Here is a 22807-nt window from a genome sequence, read left to right on the forward strand (position 1 = left end):
AGAAAACTGTGATGGGAGACTTTGATCAATCGCAGGTCACTTCAATTCTCTGGCTGTTCTACCAACGTCCACATCCCTTCGAGCCGGATGCATAGCGGCAAAATCATTGAGTATATTGAATTGAGCAAATGTAAGTTATATTGCTACGAGTTAAACTTTCCATTTGTACCAGCCTGAAAGTCCTATTTGTGCTTCCAGGAGTCTAACTCTGGTTAAGATACTACGTGAGCCCAATCAGTGCTGTCATGTGTGAAAGCCGGCTGGAAACACACTATATCATAAGGTCACTGCTTTTACTGTTTAGTTCAAAAGGTGTTAAACATTGACTAGACTTCCTCCCTCCTGGTACCAAATATTTTCCTAAAAAATATTCCCCACCTGAGCCAGAGCTCTATCCTCTTGGCTGATATCCAGGGACAAAGATAAGACGCGGGGCACTTAGCCCGGCATCGGCATGGGAACCCCGTCGCCTGGAGGCCTGAATAATTCAGTGCCCGAGATAAATTTACTGCTTATGAAGTCACGCAAAAGAGACGGAACGGAGCTTTAATATTATCTATACCGCTTCTATATGCAAACCTTATTTCCCTATGGGATTTCTGGTGGCTCTAATGTAGTGTGAGAAACTTTTCATAACAGCGGTGACGCCTTCACCCAGAGAGAGCTAAAGTAAATACACATGCATGCAACCGGAGTCAATATTTGCACCAGTTTCTCGCGCTGCTTATTCATGTCCTGCACTGTCAACCGCATCTGCCCGACAGGTTTAACACCCCGAGCTATCCTGTGTGTGTGTGTGTGTTTATGAAAGGCAGGTTTGCCTTGAGCCTAAAGCCTTGGGTGGGGTGACGTCGCCTTGTGTGCTATCAGGGTTGTTTGTTTTTTTTTCCTCTGCATGTTAATGTTTCTTCTTACTTTGAAAGTCAATCCTCCCTCCAGCACTGTCAAGTGACACCAGCGGCCATATGTCACACAGAAAACTTGTTTCATCACGTCTTAACAGTATTAACAGATTTTTATCTTTTCTGGTTGTCTAGTGTAAAAGGTCAGAAACATGCGGATCCTGCATGAGTGAACCCGATAAGACACAGGAAGGTCAAGAGGAGACAAAACGAGTCAAGGATTGTTAATGCTCAAAACACCTCTCCATCTCCATCTCATCTCCATTATCTGGAAATAATATGATAAAGAGCCCGAGGTCGTCGGACTACCTGGTTCGAGATGAATAAGACAAATCATCTTTTCATTAGGCCGCAAAAAAGGGAGAGGAGGAGCGAGGAAGGTGCAGAAATGAGAGAAGACGATGAGAAAGAATAGGATATGAAGATGGATGGTTCACTCACGAGTGAGGAGAGGGAAAAGAGGCCCTAATGTACGAACGTCTCAACAGGTATGATTCAATTACAACGATAAAGTTAATTATTTATGGTTTGACAGGTTTGTCATCTTTATTTCTTTTATTATACAATGATAAAAACACAGCAAACGGTCCCAAAATACAAATAACAGGTATTTATTTATTTGGTTTTAAAAAGAAAGTAGGCACAATTAAAGGATATTCACATAAATAAAGTTGGGAAAAAACATGGCTAAAATGATACGTCTTGATCAAGATCTGGGGAAATGATATATTTGGATGATTAGCTGATGAGGCTTTTGAAAGGGCAACTCCATTTGGTATCACACTTCCATAAAGGAATGACACTAGACCGATTAAAAAAAGGGTGATTAAAATCAAAAGGCGGAGATATCATTTACATTTAGGTCCTGCATTTCCCATAATTCATCTTTTCATAAGACATTCTCTGCCAAAACGAAGCTAAAATAAGAGTGCATGTTGCAACATGCACTCTTATTCACCAGCAGGACATGAGAGCTAATGTCTGCTGGATGTTTAATAAGGCGAATGTTTGCTAACACGTTAGCCGAAAACAACTTTATGAGCTGATAAAAAAAACATGAATGCGGTTTTAAGACACATGGTAAATCACAAATAGAAAATGTGGTACGTGACCTTGAAGGGTGGAGCAGACTGACCCGTCTCAGGATGCAGGTTTAAGGCGTCACTTTAAGCCAGAATATTATAAACACATTTTTTTTGTTCGACCCAGAATACTGCACTCGGAAGAGGATGACGCTCCGATCTAATTCCTGGTTCTGTGACTGCTATTATTTGTCCTTCCAGTTTGGGAATGAAAACCTACAATGTAATCTCAGACTGCCCGTGTGCGTGTCTGGGGTGTAGTGTATTCCCTGGTTTACCTGCACATACAAAAACATATGTAACACACATCATCGGCATATTGAGTAACAACACCGTCGTCCGTTGGGAAACCCCGGTTCAGGCTGCCTGGGCATTAAGCAGCCGCCGCCGTGCCTAAACGCCCATGAGCAAGGCACTATTGTAAATCTATTGTAAGAGGAAATGGAGTGTATCACACATTCCCCGTCACTGCTTGTAAAATAAGCGGCTGGTGTGACTGTATGTCACTCTCCACCATCGTCCTCGTGGTCAGCAGCACTGTTGGCTCCCCGCGGAGCAGGAATGTGGAGGGACGGCTCCCTGGACTACTGCGCTCCTCCAGCGCGGATGTTTTAATGTTCCCGTTTGGGTTTTGTCCAGATGTTGTCTTCTCTCCTCTGGATCCTCTACACTGCTATCGGTTCTCTTTGTCCAAGTCGTCCGTCTGTTCCTGGAGATGGAAAATAGTCTTGATTTAGTACAGAAAATAAAGATTGATGATCTTCAGATTGGGTGTGTTCTCCCGTCAGGTTTGTGGACTTCTTTGGGCTGAAGGGTTTTTCCTTTCTCCAACAGCCAATGTGAGAAAGCTAAAAGTAAATATGTGAGCGTACAGTATGGAATGAAACAAACACTGATGTTAATGCGTGTTTGTTTAAAAGCTGTACAATGTAAACAAAACTGGACCATCTATTGAAACATATTTGGTTCCAGCATTGCTCCAGCAAAGGCTGCCGAGTCTAAACAGACTCCAACCCTCTCATATCATTTCAGAAACTGTAGAAAACAATCTGAGGTCGAAGACATGCGGATTTCAACTGCACACTTCAGTAGAAGAAATAATACATCGTCATGTTAAACGTGTCTAACATGGTGTTGTGCAATGACGCAGAATTCATGAAGCGTCTCTTCCTCATTTTCTTACAAACCAAAACTAACTGACACAACAACGTGTGTTTGGAGCGGTTCTCCTTTTTATTGAGCTTTATTCAAAGTGTTATAAAAAATATTTTTTAAACGACCTCCCGACATAGATAAGAAAATGTCTTAGTATGGTTCGAGAAAAAACATAACTTCAGCCAACTGCGGCTATAATTTTCAGTTTTATTTCAGAATAAAGACAGTCATTAAAATGCCTTCATTTTGAAGCAAAATTGCAATTTCATAACCAGAGTTCCTGTGATGCAAACAGAAAGCAGCCGGCTGGAGGCCAATTATTGCTTCGCTTAGATATTTCAGGAGCTAAATATTTCAAAACGTATTTAGCTATAATCACATTAGCTTTACGTAATTTAATACGCAGCTGAATCTACTGCATCACAGTCACCAATATGACATATGTGTATTACTCAATCGACCGAAAATGTATTGGCTGGTATTTCCATTCATAATTTAAGCCATTTTTCTGGAAAATAAAAATGCTAATTTTTTATTTACGGCTACAAATTTGCTGCTTTTCTTTCTTTTTAGATGATAGTAAAGTGAACATCGTATTGTATTCCGAGGTTTAGAACGTTGGTCGAGAGAGGTTTTGCTATTTTTTGACATTTAGAGAAAATAGTTATTAGCTACAACATGTAGAACAATGCAAAGGGTTGTGTGCTATTAATTATCCATGTCCAAACATTGTCTTGTTAACAATTAGTCGACCGATGCGTAATAAAGCAGAATGTCACCCGGAGCTGTGAGCATGCCCGTTATTAAAAAGAGCAGAGACTAAACTTTTGCATTCATAATTAACATACATCTATACACAGGGTGTGTGTATACGTGGGGGAAGCAGGGTGACGAGGTTTCCAGCATACAGACCTGCTGGGACTCGGACGTCGTCCGGCTCTTGGGCTCCGTCGCCGTAGGAGAAGCAGGAACGCTCCCATTGGAGTCCATTATTAGCAGCGACCGCCTCTCCCTGGTCGGCTTTTCACACTTAGTCACCCGGAACCTGATGGGGGCAACATTTAAAAAAAAAAAAAAAAAAAAAGAAGAGGTTTAGAATTTTTTTCTGCAGTCTGGCAAAAGTCTCGCACACAACAGAGTCGGCTCATTAAAATAAATTGCTGATTATGTGGGAACCACCGGCTGAAATGTACAGCGTATACCGTTGGACTCTTTCAAGAACATTATTAAAAATGATCCCAGAGTATTTTTCCAGGTCAAAAATAAATTAGAAGTTAGCTGCCTCTCTTTGCTGCTGTTTTGATCACTTTTTAAATAGTATATTTACACCATAAGAAATATAAATAACCCGTAAAAAATATAGTCCTTTATTGAATAAACTCAGCGGGCGTCTTCCTCTGCCTCTCCTCATAGATAATACACAAACAAACTTTACACCTCTCTTGTTCACACACCCATTCAAAAGGCACCTGTGCACACACTCACACAAACGAACATACACACACACGCACACACACACACACACTCTCTCTCTCTCTCTCTCTCCAAAGCTTTAATTAAATCAGCAAATGAATATTCGCATCCAGGTCATGCTGACCCTCTGCGTCCGCAGCCATTCATCTGGGTGTGCAAATGAAACGCAACCTCTCTGCATCCCAATGAGCTCGTAGCAGGACATTATGGATGAGGGGAGCGCTCGCTGCCCGGTGGTGACGAGGCTGAACGCTTTCCCGGGTTCACTGCCGGACTGAGAAATGCTCTCTTTACTTGAAACATCCTGAACACAGTTTTATAATGCGAGCATACTGCCAGGGTGTTTCTGTCTTAAAACCCTTTTCAAACACTGGAGAGCAATGGGAAAAGGGTCCAAGGCCATCTTTAATACAAACAAATTACCCCGAATTATTGTGCACAGGAGCAAACAAGAATGTTTTCTTGAATTTGCAATCCTTACGTTTTTTTTCATAAAATTCAAACCCCACTTTGTTATGCTATTTCTAGTATGCATTGCTTTGTTCGCAGCAGACATTCAATACCATTCAGTAATTGTCGCTCTTTATAGTGGCTTTCAAGGACTGAGCTCTCCGACAGCCATATAATGTAAGAAAGCATTGCATGATGGGAGCACCAGCATCTATTTGTGTTTGCAAAAAGGCTACAGTTTGATGGAGTGGTGGACTGAGTGAGGTGTTCAACGAGAACCTTACACCCACTGACGATTCTGACTGGATGAAGGTGTGGATTCACTTTTAGTAACCGGACAGTATAACCAGACACACAGAGATTCCTGTGTAATCTGTTTTTAAACAGGGACTGTTGCCATGGAGCAGTGGGTTAACCACTGACAGTCTGAAACCCTGCAGCATCTATTTTCCCAGGCTTCACCCAGACTGTTCTCATGTGCATTTTCCAGATCACTGGTCTGGTGTCAAAGTGCACAGCAATATCAGTCGGTGTAATTAATTGTGGATAATTTGGGGGTTAATGTTTGATTGCTAGTGAGCAAACTCATTTCAAACTGTTTTAATGCATATCTGCTCATCAAAACACCTTCTTTGATATGATTCTAGGAACATTTTTGAGGCAAGAAATTCATCGTAAAGCAGCAATGAAAACTCTTTTTTTCTACCCGTCTCCTTGACACACACAAACACTAACGTACACACACACACACACACACACACCTGCCCACAGCCAGGACCGTGACCTCTCCGAGTTGGCTGCGGCGTTGCTCCGTCTTGCGGGGAGACGGCCTCCTCATAAGCGGCCATTTCTTCTGGCTGCAGCGGTTGCAGATGTTCTTGTGCCCGCCGAAGCCGCCGATGGTGTGCAGGTGGTTGCAGGTGTGCTTGGCAGCTCCTGGGGGTGCCCCCGGTGATATGGGAGTCATCGGAGGGGTGCCAGGAGAGGTGGGGGTGAGTGGAGAGGTGGGGGTGAGTGGAGGTCTAAAGACGAAGAAACCAGAAGTTAGTGTTGGAGGTTCGGTGGACATTTTGCTTCAGTAGTGTCGCAGTTATTATTAATAAAAGATGCATTACAGTAATAAAGATAGCTGCTGATGACTACGGGCAAGTATTACTGTGTAAATGTAAATCAGCCCCTGAACAATAATAAAGGAAATTACCCAAGGAATATTTTATAGGTCACCAGAATGTTTCAGCACCGTGCAACATCTGGAGATTAAATAAAACAAAAAGCAGCAAGGAGGTTTTTAGATCAGCTCTGAGAAGGGGAGACCTTTCACAGACTAACAACTGACCTACATTAAAAAAAAAACATTTTAATTTCATGGAGATGAATTCAAGCTCGTTGGATTCTGCAGGGCTTTACCGCTGCACAAGTGACACATTAATATCTCATCTCGAATCTTCAAAACAAACACTGACGAGCTCTTTGAGAACGATCACCACGAATGATGATTGCGTGTTAAATAATAATTATTGGAGGCAATTTCCTGTACGGGGCAGGTACCAGGTGGAGTGTTGGTCAACTGATCAGCAGAGAATTAGCGATTCAAAGAAGGCAAACCGATCCGACACACACTGCTTCTCCACTTGCAGTATTTATCTTAGCGGTGCGCTAACAGGCGCTAATTGAAGCCGGCTTGTCTGTTTGATCATTCGCATCATCTTTTTTTTTTTTTTTTTTCCTGAGAGGAACTGTGTGTGCATATTTCATGACCCTGGAGAGCAGCTCTTCGCATTGTTTACACACAAAGGAAGAACAAACAGTGTTTCAGCTAAATGACACACTCGTACAGTCGAACGAGGGACGGAGAGCACAATGAGGCGCGTAATCTTTGATCGGTGTCGAGAACGGACGAGGAAAAAAGGGGCCATGGTGAATGTGGACGGCTGACCGTGACACCCGTGCACTATTACTGAACGCTACGGGGGGAAAATGTGTGTCCATGCCCTGCTATAACAGCCTCCACTCTTTGACGAAGACTTTTAAGTGACACTGAGAGCTAAATCTGGGGGATCTGCTCTCATTCAGCCACAAGAGCAGTAAGGCCAAAATTCAGACCGGCTTTAGCACTCTGGGAGAAAGTCAGGCCCCCTGATTCATTTGAATGAGGTCACCCGCAGCGGGGGTGCCAACACAGAGGGCTCCAGAAAAGACACCCGCCAGATCTTAATATAAATGTGGACCACACGGGAAAGTTCTTCCTTATTTGTGAGAGTTTTACACAATATGAAGCAATGATCATCCCTGCAAACGGCACTTGTAGGCTGCTGATCCATTGGAGAGTTCCAATAAGAGACCAGGAGAGCAGGGGTCTCTTTTGACACCTGGAATTATAATCAACTACATTTGGTTCCTGGTCCGTCCGACCTGAAACTCAGGTTCAAAGTCCTGAGTTTCTGCAAAAGGTTCTTGGTCCCCTGGGGAAGTTCCCACAGTGGAATTGCCATGTCCGGACCAAAGGTATACACATTAGTATGTGTGGACACAAGGGGTGGCCATATAGTTTAAACTGCTGGTTCTCGGAATTAAATCGGATTATTAACAGCATAAGGAAGAAAGCAGAATTAATGATATTTGTGCAACTTTGCGTTATTTTCCCCTTGTGAATTACTGAATAATATTGTGCATTCCAGGCCTTTAAAAAAAGTATTCTAACAGAACAAGGGGGAAACAAAATGTGCTAAACAACTGGTCAAGATGGGCACAAGCAGACTTCACTTTGCTGAAAGGTTGGGAACCACTGGTGTAAACTATGTGCGAGTATGTGCACATGAAAAATGCACAAAAAATATGTATGATGCTCATGTCCAGGATGCTGATGAGCAGAGGTATGAACCACGATTTGAAACCACAGGAGGGGGATAAAAACGACTCGGCAAAAGGAAACGGGAGATGATGTGAATAGAGAGCGTCTTGTGGAAAGGGGACAGAGGGACGGTGAAGGAGGCCGGAGCACTGATGGGGAGAGAGCAGCGCGGAGGCGAAGGGGAAGTTAAGTACCAAATCTGGAGAGGCTGATAGCGAGGTCTGGCCGCGCTACAGTGGCTCTCCTTCTTGTAGCCTTTTTTCCTCCCTCTCTCCCTGACTGTCTGTCTGACTGTCTGTCTGTCTCCCTCCCCCTTAAGTGTCCCACCATAAATTACCACCGCCGATACCCCTCTTCCCCTCTATTCCACCATCTCTAAGTGATCCACTGGCAGGCTGCCCAACCTGGCTGAGGAAGAGAGAGAGAGAGAAAGATATGAGGAGTAACACCAAGAGAAAAGGAGAGCACTACAGAGGGAGATTTTTAGCAAAAAAAAGTGCCGGAAAACTGAGAGGAAAAATGTGGGAAAAGAGGTTTGTGGAGTTGGATAGAAGAGGCGAAACACATGAAAGTGACGCCGGGGGGAAGGAATGTGTTGCGATTGCAGATTTCTGCAGATTTTTCGAGGACTCCCGATGTGACCAAGCAGAATACTTCAAGACCATTTATCCACACCGTTTCTTCCAAACAAAAGGAGAACATCTCTCCTCTTGTTATCTCTCTCCTTTTCTCTGAGGACAATATGTAGCGAGATGAGAAAGATGCCAGCAGGAAGGAGAGGAAGAGGGAGAGGAAGGAGAGGAAGAGGGAGAAAATACCCCACTAACTTGATTTAACCACACTTCTCTTCTGTCACGGGCTTCTCCTCCTCCAATCCGTCCATCAGCCTAACCCTCTCTCTCCTTATCTCAGCGGCAAAGCAAAGTGAAGACGTCTAATCTCCGCTCGTACTATCAGCTCCTGCTCTTATGATGCGGGTTCGCCTTAAAGTGGCAAGCAGGCGGCCTTTGATTTGAGACGTGAATGTCAAAATGTGAATCAATTTCGAGGTCAATGGGTTTTTTGTGCGATTAAAAAAAGATCCGGGCCGTCCGATTCAGGCTCGGGGTTCAACTAGCAATTTAAACTATGCTACTGACCCCCTGAGCTTAGCCGTGGTTGCTCCACCTGACGAGCTTTCCGTTCTTGCATTGGCACAGTGCAGTTTGACAATGGGTCCTTGAATTCACAAAGAGGTGGATATGAACAGATTCGAGATTCGAGACAATGATCGGGCTTGTTAGAGAGGCTGGCTAGCTAATTATTGTTGTAACCAAGAGTTGTTTAAATCAGAAACTCCACAAAAGGGTTTTAATTATGCACTCGTGATCACAGGAAACTGTGCTTTAAGACTAAAGAGGCTAAAGCTAACAGGTTTAAAGTCAGTGGCATCTTCACCAGTTCATGATCCGTGTATAAGCCGTGGAAATAAAGAAGCAGCAGTGTTCTAGTTTGTCACTGTGTATATTAATAAGGAAACCTGTAAGACCAGTCTGTGTGTGCTGCTTGCCTGTTTCAAAAAGCCTTCTTCTTGTACCTCCCAAACAAATGTAGCATAAACTAGAATTAGCTTAGTTACTAACCTAGTAGTGAGCTAGTTAGCCGCACATGCTAATGAATGTCTTCCGACCACTTTTGCACTTGTGTTTTTGGTTTTGGAATGGCTTATACAAAATTTTAAAAAGATACCAGCCTCTTTGAATGCAGAGCGTCGCTCTCACTAAAGCTCTGTGCACGTCACTTCAACATGGGACGAATTTAACAGCTTGACAGGCCTGTTTTTACAGTGATAAAAAAACAAACAGGAAAAGCCTCAAATTGTTACATATGAGAAGCTGGAAGCGGCACACGTTTGAGATTTTTGCATGATAAATCAACCAATTGTTTCAGCACTAATGTAAGCCGTATATGTAAAGCCTCTAGTACAAAGACGCTGAAAGCTTCTTTGCCCAATACTCTCTTTTTCAAGCGGAGTCACACTCACTGCGTTATATATAAGGGGAACATGCCAACAACTGTGCTCAATACGCTTTAATAACCCCACAATATAGCGATATGGGACACAGCAGCATTTTGGGAAGAGTCCCCATCTGCTCGCCCTCAATCAAACCTTGCCAATCTGGAAAAGTATCAGAAGAGAAATGTGGCCTGATTGCCTCGTGTGTTCATTTCCTGCTCTGGCTAGTCTCATTTCAGTCACATCAGCAGTGACACAAACGGGCTTCCGAGGAGGCCTATGGTGCCACCTGGTGGTGGAGATCGTTCTTCACAGCCGGGGGAAGAAACAACAACAACAACAACAGGAGAGGACACTTACCCTTCAGAGTCAATGCTGGTTTCATGAACCATGGCTTTCAGGGCGTCCGAGTTTGCTGGGAAGAGAGAGGGAGAGAGAGAGAGGGGGGTTGAGATAAAAGTAGTCCTGGGAATTAGCGAGGAGAACGCTCCAGTGCCTTCAAAAGCAGAGCGCTTATTGAAAGATGGCAACACCAGATTAACTCCTTAACGCAATTAAATGGCACATGGCAGGCAATCACCGAGCACAATTACTGCACACGACAACCTCAGGAGATAAGAAAAAGAACTTCATCGACGCAAACAAACTCCAAAGCACGACTCTGAGAAGTGCAATTTCTGTATAACAATTCTATTTATTTATTTATTTATTTATATATATACATATATATATATAGTAATAATTTACTGCAATAAGACAATATAATAATTCACCTTGGCCAAATCAATTAATCAACTACAACATTGTTGCACTATTGCTTTGTTTGCTTTCCTAGTTATTTTAATATTATTCTATTTGTTTGTGTATATATATATATATATATATAGTATTTCTTACCTGCATGTATAAATGATACTGTAGCGAACAAAATGCTATCTGTAATGCTCAGGAATTCGGCCCCAGGAAATACAGCAGCCTTTTTCGCTGCACACGAACAACAACACAGACAGCTCAGATATAGATTTGCATAATTTGCTCCCAGAGACAGATTTCCCTAAGGCCTGGCCCTGGTGCATTCACCGACTTCCCCCCCGAGCACAGGGCAGCACGGGCACTGATGGAGGAATGTGTGCATAAGTTATGGAAAAAGACCCCCTCATCTCCCGCGGGGGTCTAAAACACACATGGTCATCTGACTCAGACCGATGTCCCCCTCGTCACCCTCATACCATCCAGCCCCACGGGAGGATTTACAACAACGTCCTTGGTCGCTGCTAGACATATTTATTTTAATCCAAAAGTATTTATAACTTGCAACCGCTTCAGTCATTGTATTTGTACAACGCTCCCCTCTGAGTCACGACATAGAGGACTGGGTTTCCATTTTGAGCCGTGAAAAGCCCTAAAAACAAATGTTCTATGACCAAAGACGACTTACATGGACGTTTTATTTTCTGCAAAGGAATCATATATTGTTGGTTATTTCACATGACAGATGTGTTTTTGTCCTCATTGACGTTGCCAATGCGGCTACAATACAACTTTTGTGTCAGTTCCTCAGTCGTAATGGGGCCACTTTCGCCTTTAAAACGCAATGCAATGTGTTTTAAAAGACCCAGTACAGCATTTTAAGTAAAGACACAGAATGCATCTTCCTTTTTTATCATTCAGAAATATTGAATTATAAGGAGAATGGATAAGTGAAGAGGGTAATGTATCCTCCAGGTGCGTTTTATTATTTCAGTTTATAGTGCATTGATGCTACATGGACAGCCAGTGAGAACAAGTATGAGTGCCAGCACTGCGAGGCCCTTATTTTAAGGTTATCTGTAGATGGCAGTCTTTGCTCAGCCGTAAAGACTACGACTGTTTTCCACAGTGACTTCTCAGTTCTTGTGTTTATTTATACACCGACTGCTGCTGGAAAATTACCTCCTGTGTTCCAGACAAAAATACCTGCAAGTAGATTTCTTGAGTATCCAGTAAGGGAAGCTCTAAAACATCATTCAGCAGACATTTTTACGTCTTACAATACGTAGTAGGAGTCCTGAGCCACGTCGCGTCTCCAGAGTGACATTGTGAGGATGAGTCACGGTTCACGCATCCACAACTCTACAAACATTGTTACGCCGAAAGCTGCGATGAGTCAGCTCAAAGCTTCCCTCTTGAGGGTGGACAGAAACGACATCGACAGAGGACAATGGTGGCCAGACACCAGAACAGGACAGTGTGTCAAACAGTATGTTAGTCTTCTGGAAGAGATATGAAGGAAGCGTTAGCCGGCACTGTTGGAATCTGCTTCAGGGATCAATACGCACAGATAAGCCGGAGCCATTTGGTTCCTGCTTTTAGACAAACAATATTACTTCAGCCTCTGTAATTTGTTCAGTGAATTGATCCCTGTGATTACTTTTTCCAAATAAATCAATAAAATGGTAAACTCAAACGGCGGGAATTTTTGACACTTTACCCCTTATTCATGATCAGTATATAACAATTGAATAAATAGTAAATAACAATAATCATGATAGATCATATATTATAATATTGATGTTATTACAATGTAGAAAAGTTTACTAATGTGCAGTTGACAACTAGAATCGCTCGCATTTCATATTATTACAACTGTGTTAAATCATATTGGCGTTCATTATGCCAAGAAAAGCGAAACTTTTAGCAGTTTTTGCCCCATTGAAAACAATGTTTTGCTCTTCAACCATAAAAATCCACAATCAGTCCGAGATCCTTCCATCCAGACTCAAACTCCTCTCCTACTTCTGTCCACCATTATATTTAACACATCATCTCCAACATGGAGAGACAGTAAATGAACTGCTGTTGTGTCATGAGAACATTTCCTCAGTAAAACCATAATGAAATATAACCTGACATCAAACTCAGTCCCAGTGACCTTCAATAACCGTTTCAACACATACACTATTCAAGTAAGTCGCCTTTATTGCACCCTTTCTACGTTTAAAGCAAAGCTAAGCCTGATTTCGAAAGGACTTCTCTGCTGCCGGCGGTTTGTGAGCACTGAGAGGAAATAGTGTAATCTAATCCGTCAGGAAAGGCACGTGTGATCACACTATTCAAGCTGACACAATACATCGATCCTTATCTGTCCGGTTGCCACTTACAAACTCAGCCGAACAAAGGAGTGCAATTACTCGGTTAACGGAGAGCGCTTTGACTTCTAATGAATTCAACGTCATGCTCCAGCTCAGGGAAATCATTTCCATTTACAGGAATAAAGCAATCTTTTAACTGCTAAGACACTCCTGGCACACACTGTGTTGTGTTAAATGTCATCACACATTCCACTTGGGATTCCTCTGCAGCCGCTAGATTGTCAACCGCCACGAAGATCCTCATTCCAAACTAGAGTCACACACACACACACACACACGCGCTTCCTGAATAGCGTGTCCTCGCCAAAACGTTATTGGAGCGCTACTGCGATAGTGACTTCATGGAAGAGGTAGAAAACAGACGAAACGGAAGGAGAACCTCGGGTACGATGTTTGTTTTGTGCGTTGGACCCATACCTTCATTTTTCATGATGTAGTGGATAATCTGCCCAACGGTGTCATTGTTTTCACTGAGGGTGTCATTCATTTCTGGAAGAAAAGCAGAAAAAAAACACACAATTAGAAATATCTGAAGTATTACGTGCGTGATCAGTATTCACAGTTATTATATCCTCAACATGTTAAAAGCAGGACACAAACATTTAGGCAGGATAATGAAATAAACTAGCAGAGAAGTATGTGTGAGGCAAACACTCCTCAGGCATGGCCTTGGGGCTCCTTTTTACATCGTAAATGCTGAACATGACACCATAAATCATAATTCAAGAGCACTTATTAAAATTACAACTTGATGGTCTCCCATAGGTCTCACAGTTTAACTGGAGCAGGATGCAATTATGTATTCCGATTGGAAAGCCACACAGACTAACGGAGCACTTTGTGTGCCTATTGCTTGAGAGATAAGCTTAGCAATATATTGATATAATATCAATATTGTGATAAGTAGATATTGGTCGACGTCGGCTTTCTAGTCTTTATTTTTTGGAGTCTACATTGTAATTTATGTATTATATCAACAGGTGATATTGTGATCCTTTCTTTTGTTAACATTGCTCAGCTCTGCCCTCATGTGATGACCTCATGCACATATCCCTATGAATCATGCACAGATTTCCCTCTGACTGGCCTCATCACAAGCCTTCCACTCAGCGCGCACACACACACACACACACACACACACACACACATACACACACCCCCTGTGAGGCACTTCCTAGAGCTTCCTGTTGACTGCTTCCTGAGTTCCCACCATGTTCTGATGAACATAATACGGTACTCTCAATTTACGGGAGTCTTCTGGTGTGCCATGAATGATTTCCAACCGGCCCGATGTAATAGAGAGCTGCTCGCAAGTTGTAGGCCACTGTGTGTGTGGTGGGGCGGAGAGAGAGAACGAGAGAGAACCTGTTCAGTGTGCAACAAGAGGAGACTGATGATCGAGACTGAATGAGTGAGAGAACACACAAGCAGTGGGGTTTTTCCCCGACTCTTTTGTTTCGACGTACAAGAGAGAAACGGGTTGGGCCCGTCGCAGAAAGACAGACAGCGGGGGCTGCTGCTCACATTTACTCCACAAGGGAAACCAGCTTTACGCCTTCATCTTACATAACAGACTCCTCTGGACAAATTTGCTCACATTTAACATGAATCAATGGCGGGGTTCGGGGCTTTTGGCCAACATGGGGGAAAACAGTGGAGAGGAGTGTGCCAGGAGGAGACCTGTGCAAGAGGTCCGCTGTATGTTTATAGATCAGTGAGAAAAGCAGTCGTATCTTGGCAGCATGGCGTAAACCGTTCCCTCTTTCCATAACAGCCTGTGATATTCCCCAGAGCGATCCAGTGATGCCAGAGGTTTCACGTCTGCACAGACAACTACGAGAGGGAAAGGCAGACCACTTTCCCACGTCCCTTTCTCTCTTTCTGTACCACATACCAGCAAAACAAGACGTGACAGATGCAAACGATGGGGAGAATAAACAATTAAGTGACGCAAGTAAACTGTTTTTTTTCAGCTAACATCATCCAAGAGGCCGTCAAACTCAGCCACAGGGACACGATGCTTATAGCAATCAAGCATTCTCATTACGAGCAAAGGGAAATGAAACTGGCCCTGTGTCGAGAACTTCTTTGTTACACGTCCGGTAACACACTCCTAGTTGAGTCAGAACACAAGTGGCGTGAATGCCAAACATCTTCCTAGTTTCTATTGGCCTCCACTCCTTAAAAAAAAAAAAAAAGGCTGTGGCTTAAAAGGCAGCCGTGTTTGACATGCTTAGTCATTAACATAGCAGCCGCTAAGACCTGCTCTCACAGGCCGGGTTACAGCTGATGACGGCGTGCCGACTGACAGAGCTGTTGCCGAAGCGCAGCATCCCTCCGGTTCCCTCTCGAGTGAGCGCTGTTAGCTGCGGCGGCACCGTCCCCGTAGTTTGTACCGTGAGATGTGAGCCGCCGGCTCGACGCCTCGAGAGGCAATCGAAATACATCACTGTAAAAACACCGGACATCATACGAGTCTATTCTCATCACGACCTGTCTGCTCCTTCAGTACCTGGCAAACACCAAAGTCATTAGACTCAGGAATGTAGTAGAAGCCTGCGAGGACTGGAGGGCAGGTGGGAGCATCGAGTGATTTTACTGCATGATCGCTGACTTTGAAATTGTCACATGACAGGGAAATGAAAAACCTCAAGCTGACCGATGACTAAATAGAACATTTACTGGCATGCACTTTTCCATTGACTGGCTGACTGCACAGGGCATTTGGCGCAACATTGAAGAGCAGTTCATGGTAAATTAGATTTTTTAGTTCATCGGCCGCCTTTGTGAAGCGAGGTGAATAAGGTTATAATCCTTAAAACCATTTTGACTAAACTATGGTCGACTTTCTTTCTGCAATAGCTCTCATTGTTCCTGGCAGCTGCCGCCATTAGTGCACTAAAAAAGGAACGAGGCAGCATGTAATGTGGCGTTACTGCATTTTAATTTGATCTCACGTCTCACTGTTCACTCAGCCAAAGCTGTATCAAAACTATATTGCGTAACTGCTAATGCACACTGAGCGTCCTACCGCTGCTGCTGCTTCACATAGAAGGCATTTATCTGGTGGCTAACAGGTGGCTTTTATTGAGAGGAAGCCACGGGAAACGCAATGTACACATCGGCTGCCATCATTAGAGTAAAATCAAGATCGTTCCTCAGAAAATAGATTCTTTTGTTTTTTGACAGCGGATGGATTTTTAATATTTCTGGAGTAACGAAACAAGTCAGAGCAGCCGCAATTCGCGGGATACTTCCAAATCTTGTTTCTGTCAAACAGTTTACTTCCTTCCCGTACCGCCTCGCTAATCTCTTCACTGTCTACTTAGATTAATGCGAGGCTGTTTGAGCAATATTCTTGGGTGTGTACTGAATATAGATGATGATGGATGCCCTCGAACAATGACCACGCAGATGTAATAAACACTGAAGCTAATCGTGATGACGTCACAGACAATGACACATTTCCATCGGTCTTGCAATGCCACGTTTTATGAAGAGTTTGTCAAACTCTCTCCCTCTTTTATTCAGATTCCCTTACCTCCGCCCAGCTCAGGATCCTTTTCTTCCTCCTCACACTCATCATGGGCCTCAGTGGTGCACCGATAGCCCTTCCTCTTCAGCACGTGGCAGATCACCACCCCCAACAGGCCCAGAAGGAAGAAAAAAGGCACCAGGCCAAAAGCAATGTAGTCCGAGTGGTTTTTCCCTCCTGCAGCTTTTCCAGCAACTGTAGTCTGACCCTCTGGAGGAAGACAAGGGATGAAGGGGAGCAAGAAAGAGAGAGAAAATTATTCTAAATATTGTCGCAACAGGTCACAGTCATTACAACGCCCTTGATGGCCACCTGGTACCCTCAGTGAGTCCGAGGGTACATTTGGGGCCGAGCAGCTGAGGGGATTTAAATGCTATCAGCTGGGACATGACAGAGATTTAATGTTCCCGTCCAGGATCACTCCAGTCTGCTGCAGTCTCTGCCCTCTTAACTGCTCGCCCCCACCCCTCATTTCATGCAAGAGGCCGAGGATAAAAACCAAAATCAATATAAACAAAATCAATACAACGTTCAGTCGACATTTCGCAGGGTTGGTCATATCTTAGTGTTATCATAGTAACTGATTGCAGCAAAAAAAAAGAGCATCAACCATGAACTATACCACAAAAGCTCAAGCGTCTCTCTCCCCCACTCCCATCAGCTCCACACCGGACTTTAGACCCATCAGGGTGCCACAACTCTGGGAGATCAACACACTTTACAGTCAACTAAAGACACCGCTATTAAGCTGAGACTAACCATTATTTTCCTCATCGACTAATCCCACCGATTATTTACTCGACTGGTTTCTGACAAGTAGTTAAAACGGCAATCACATCTTCGCAGAGTCATAAGTAACTATATATTAAATTGTGGACATAATGTCTTGAGAGGGTTCAGGTCAAAGGATAGACAGTGACCTGTAGTCAGCTGGAGGCGAAAGCTCCCCTGGCTCCTGCTGTTGGCGGACCACGTGAGGTGGAATGCACAACAGACAAGAGAGCTTTTGTCTGGTTTCCTGTTCCCATCCTTTCTGTATGTGTCTCTCTCTCACTCACACACACACACACACACACACACACACACACACACACACGGACAGTCAGACTCAAAGACAGATATTGGAGGTCAAAGTTAGAACAGATTCTCAAATCATATCAGTGTCAAATTACATGTTCATGCCATTTTTTTAACATACTATGCAATTGTGCCGATAGGCGTGCATATCTACATACTTAAATATGTGCCTCCTGATGAATACAGAGGCATTTGTGTGCTTTCCCCATTGTGCCAGTTCTGTGATGCATCAGACTGAACACACTGAGAAAGACCACTGTCTTCTCACTGACCACCCTGTGACCGACTGGTGTGTGTCCATGTGCTGATGGACTAGTAATTTGTTCTGCCTCGCTCCCATGCCTCTCCAAATGACTCAGAAGTAATCACAGGACAATTTGAGATTTGTATCAAAAGCATTGAAAAGAAATGGGGGCAAATGGGTTGAATAGAGTCCTTGAGGAGGATTTAGACTCGAGTCATAAACATCTCTTAGCAAACACAGCTGGTGCCGTGATGAAAGCCAAAAATAGAAATATCTGGAACACGTGTGCACATCACAGGTGGGGATTCATATATATAGAATTCTGATAATCATACACCACTTTTGGGCTTTGTTAAGCTTTGATTGGATAGTTTTGTCGGGTTATAAATAGGGCTGGGTGCAGAACCTCGAGGATTTGGGTACAGGTCAAAACGAGAACCGAAAGTTGAATGCAGATCTAAGGCTTGAACAAAGGACTACTCTCTTTATTGATACAGCTGCCCATTGATTTTTCAATTAATCATTGAGCTGATAAAAATTTGAAAAATCCAAACCACCCAAGGGGACGGCTGCGTCTTTATAAAATTCAAACAACAGTGCAAAACATATAAAACATCATAATCACTGTCGGCTATTTCTTTTTTTATTATAGTTTGTTTTAATTGTGTTTTTATCTTAATTATACATTAGCTCTGTGGCACTCTAAAATGCATTATTATTATTTACCTGTCCACACAACTACGTTTCCATTTTGAAACAGGGACCTATCTTATCTTTTGCTATGTTTACACCGAGCGTCCACATTAGCAAAAACGTGACCCTTTTTTCCGGAAGAGCACAAACAAAAGCCTTGATTATAGATTGTGTTATTGGAGCGATTAGCGAGCGGCGTGTCCAGCGGCGTTATCGGGCCTACAGAGCGGACGTTGGAAGTCATGGTTTGCAGCTTTGAGGAAGGCGATGGACAGAAAACAGAGGACTTTCCTTTTCTAATGCATGCTTATTTAGTTCTGCGCAACTATTGTGAAATCCACACAGAAACTGTAAAGGAACAAAAGAATCAACTTTTCGCCAGTCTGTTTGATTTGTAAGTACTCGTTTCCAAGTAAATTTGATATGTATGCATACAAGTGAGTGAGTGAGTGAGAAAGAGGAAATCTGTTTATTGTGCAACAAGAGTAGACTTGTAACTAGAGAAAAAAGTACTTGTACATGTTTATTTTGACTTTGATGAAAATATGAGAAGTGACTGAGGATAAGAAAAAGTTTTATGACAACATGATGTGGAAGTGACAAACAAGGTTGCAAGATCCAATGCTTCTCTGGATTTTGAGATATGGGTCAAACTGCCCCTTGCTACAGGGAAAACGTCAAATTCAACACCTACATCACAAGAGAAGTGAACGTCAAAAAGATGAGCGGTTACCTGTCAAATTCAGTGACACCATCACTGACAAGAGGAATTTCCCTTTCCTCTAGAAGTAGCAAAGGTATCTCTGTCTACGATGTCAAATCCTTCAATTGAAACATCCTCTGGCTGAATAGCTGAGCATTACTGTGGATTTTACTCTGCGAGAAGTTCCATCTGCCTAAAAGGTTATCGACGTCTCTGCTGCAACAGCTCCTTTCACAACACGACGTGAAATCAATCACTGCAAAAACACACAAAAGGAGAATGATTTGCGATTGGATTCTTGGCCTTTTCTTTCCCTTTCTGCACCTCTCCTCTCCTCTCTTGAACATCAGATGCACTAATGGGGAACTATTTTAGCTATAAATAAAGGCAAAGTCAATTTGAACACTGCGAGTGTGTACCGTGATATTTTAATTTTGAACTTATATATGAACTTATAGCATTTAGCGCTTGCCTGCATCCATGCATTTGTGTGCTTTCCCCCATTGTGCCAGTTCCGTGATGCATCGGACTGAACACACTGAGAAAGACCACTGTCTTCTCACTGACCACCCTGTGACCGACTGGTGTGTGTCCATGTGCTGATGGACTCGTAGTGTGTTCTGCCACGCTCCCATGCCTCTCCAAATCACTCAGAAGTAATCACAGGTCAATTTGAGAATTGTATCAAAAGCATTGAAAAAAAAAAATGGGGGCAAATGGGTTGAATAGAGTCCTTGAGGAGGATTTAGACTTGAGTCAGAAAAAAAAAATCTCTTAGCAAACACAGCTGGTGCCGTGATGAAAGTCAAAAATAGAAAAATATGGAACATGTGTGGATTCATATATAGGATTCTGACAATCATACACCATTTATGGGCTTTGTTAAGCTTTAATTGTATAGTTTTGTTGGGATATAAATAGGGCTGGGTGCAGAACCTCAATGATTTGGATACTGGTCAAAACGTGTACATGGACATCCTCCATTGCCTACAGAATCCGTGCATGATGATGATGACCACACAACACTGCCAAAGGCCATCTCAGCAAAGAGGATGTCAATGTTCCTCACTGCTGAGATAAGCACCCCATGACACCAAGACGCACATTGTGTCCAAACCTAAACTGTATTTCCCGTTTTATTTTAGGTTTGAGGTAATTTCCAATTTCTTGAGTCACTTCTTGGCAAATGTTGCATAACATAATAGTAGTCTGAGAGAAATCAGGAAATCTGTATTGGCTGAAGGACTTTTATCCTTATCCTGTCAGTAATGTGATCCTCAACTGAGCCAGATGTAACTGCATTATTCTTCTCCATTTACTCATCTTGGGAAGGAGAGAGAACGGAAATGGAAACTGTTCCATGTCTCCTCATTGACCACTGTTAGGCTTGGTAATAACCTCTACTTCCCATTTTACAACGTATCTACATTAAACTTTGTGGACAACGGCCCCCCTGAGTCTCATTGCACCTTCATGCACTGAGAATCTACTCTGGAAATATTCTGATTCAATCCATATTTGTAGGCGTTAAACCTTTCAAAAACAACAATTTGATTGCGGTTAAAAACATGTTGCTCTCCCGCTTGCCACTCAGAAAAGCATCTGCATTAACAGGGCGGTCCAGCAGCAATCTAACAGCCATGAACTAATCAATATAACCACACAATAACATGCAGTTCTTCCTTTTTTGTTTTAAAAAAATATGATGACATAGATTTGAAGCTTCATTCGGAAACCTATAATATAAATACATTTAAAAAAATAAGACATTCAGTACAACTGTACTAAATAGCTGCCAATCATGTTTGACTGTTAGGAAAGTGACACACAGCAAAAGGTTTTCATGTCACCATCATCTGTGGGCTTCAGCTCAGCACTAAATAAGAGTTCAACGGCCCGTCTGTAGCTCACACATTTCAGGAAATCATGTACAGCTAGGAAAGCAAATCTCAGACCCTTGGACTTAAACCAACCGCTGCTTATTTCAAGATTACATGCCCATGCTAAGTGAACATTTTAATTTGAAGAATGAGATGATTACTGCATCCTTTTGATGATAAAAAATAGTACCTTAATTACCAAGAACAAACAAAAGCAGACGATCTTTTTATTTATTATGGCAACTTGAAAGATGTGTCTCCCCCAGAGGGCTTAAACTACTTCATTTATACGCGTACTGAATCTTAAAAGGCAATATAAAACACAATGCTGCCAGTAGGCTTTGAAGCTGCAAAGGCATTTTTCTTACAGTTAAGTGTCAGGGAAACAAAACCTTGCACAGGTCTGACTCTTGACAATTATCACTTTTTGTTTCTTCAGGAATTGTGTTATTCAAAGGATTTTTCACAGGCCTGAGGTCATGAAAGGATCAAGAACTTTAAGAGAAATGCTTTTTTAAAAATTGTATTTGTTCTATCCCTTTATATTAATACTGTGACCCTTATCTCTGGACCCCTTGGGGGTGGGTGGGTCCCGGACCGCCGACCTAGACTATAATAAGTTCCACAGCCTGCAAAAATGAGCGCCAGGCTCAACTGGGAGTGTGTTCAGGAAGCGGTGAAGACAGCCGAATCGATCAAAGACATACAGTATGGTTACTGTGTACACACTCACACACACATACTATTAATACCAAGCCAACCAACGTCCTGGATGACTAGGTCTGACTGAATGAGCGTGAGGGTTCAGGGTCTTGGCCGTTTGCAGGTCGAAGTCTCCTGTAGGCTCTGCATGGAAAATTGAAACGGGCCCAGAATTTTGACGGTCATGAGGAAAACCAAAAGCTTAACATGGAACTAAAAGAGAACCCTGGCTTGAGTCTGTGGGTAGAGACAGGCGTGCAGCCGTCTTCTCTGAGCAGTATTTCAAAATACCCACAAACTCAAAACAGCCTGTGTACCGTAAACATCAATAATTGCTTGAGAGACATTTATGCTGACAAGACAATAAAAGATTAACGAGGTCGATAGCCCGTTGCTGATTAAATATGAACATCTAAATTGGCAACATGTGTTGAAAGATGCACACACACACACACACACACACACTCAAGTGTTACAGCCGTGTTAATAAAACACCACTCTCGTGAATTCTTAATCTTTTATGCATCTTTAAAAAGGCACTCATTAACAAATGGCATTAACAAATGGATGAAATCGCCTGGTTGTGTTATACTAGTGTGATTGTGGTGCAGTTCTTGTTTTTGCCGAGAATGAGCTTTTCATATGTTACCGATTGCATTCTCGCTTCAAAGGCCGCAAAAGTGGTGGTCTGGCTGCACAAAATATGCAAGCATCACAACTTGTAAGTATCATACGTGTGTGTGTTTGCCACTGCAATAATCTAAAATCCAGTGGCAACCAGTGTGATGCTCATTTCCAGGTTGGCCTGCAGCACTCTATAACTATAATCCTTTCAGATAATGAATCCAGTAACAAGTTAATGTGGTTTGAAAGGCAATTAAGGTCATTTACGTTTATGTTTATCCTTTAAACGGTGTCATGGGATTTTCGAGT

At 42.8% G+C, this 22807-nt stretch overlaps 1 protein-coding gene across 1 annotated transcript; it reads right to left on the reverse strand.

Moving 5' to 3' along the window:
- Positions 1 to 1462: 1462 nt before the first annotated feature.
- On the reverse strand, positions 1463 to 16964 carry LOC306733902 (RELT-like protein 1; the record flags this gene model as incomplete). Its single annotated transcript, XM_079215213.1, has 7 exons — positions 1463 to 2693; positions 4052 to 4184; positions 5824 to 6084; positions 10270 to 10324; positions 13458 to 13529; positions 16582 to 16785; positions 16895 to 16964. The coding sequence occupies 7 exons, from the start codon at positions 16962 to 16964 to the stop codon at positions 2658 to 2660; spliced, it is 831 nt and encodes a 276-aa protein (XP_079071339.1). The 3' UTR covers positions 1463 to 2657.
- Positions 16965 to 22807: the final 5843 nt, after the last annotated feature.

This window comes from Taurulus bubalis (assembly GCF_910589615.1).
Source record: "Taurulus bubalis genome assembly, chromosome: 3".
NCBI classification, from domain to species: Eukaryota; Metazoa; Chordata; class Actinopteri; order Perciformes; family Cottidae; genus Taurulus; species Taurulus bubalis.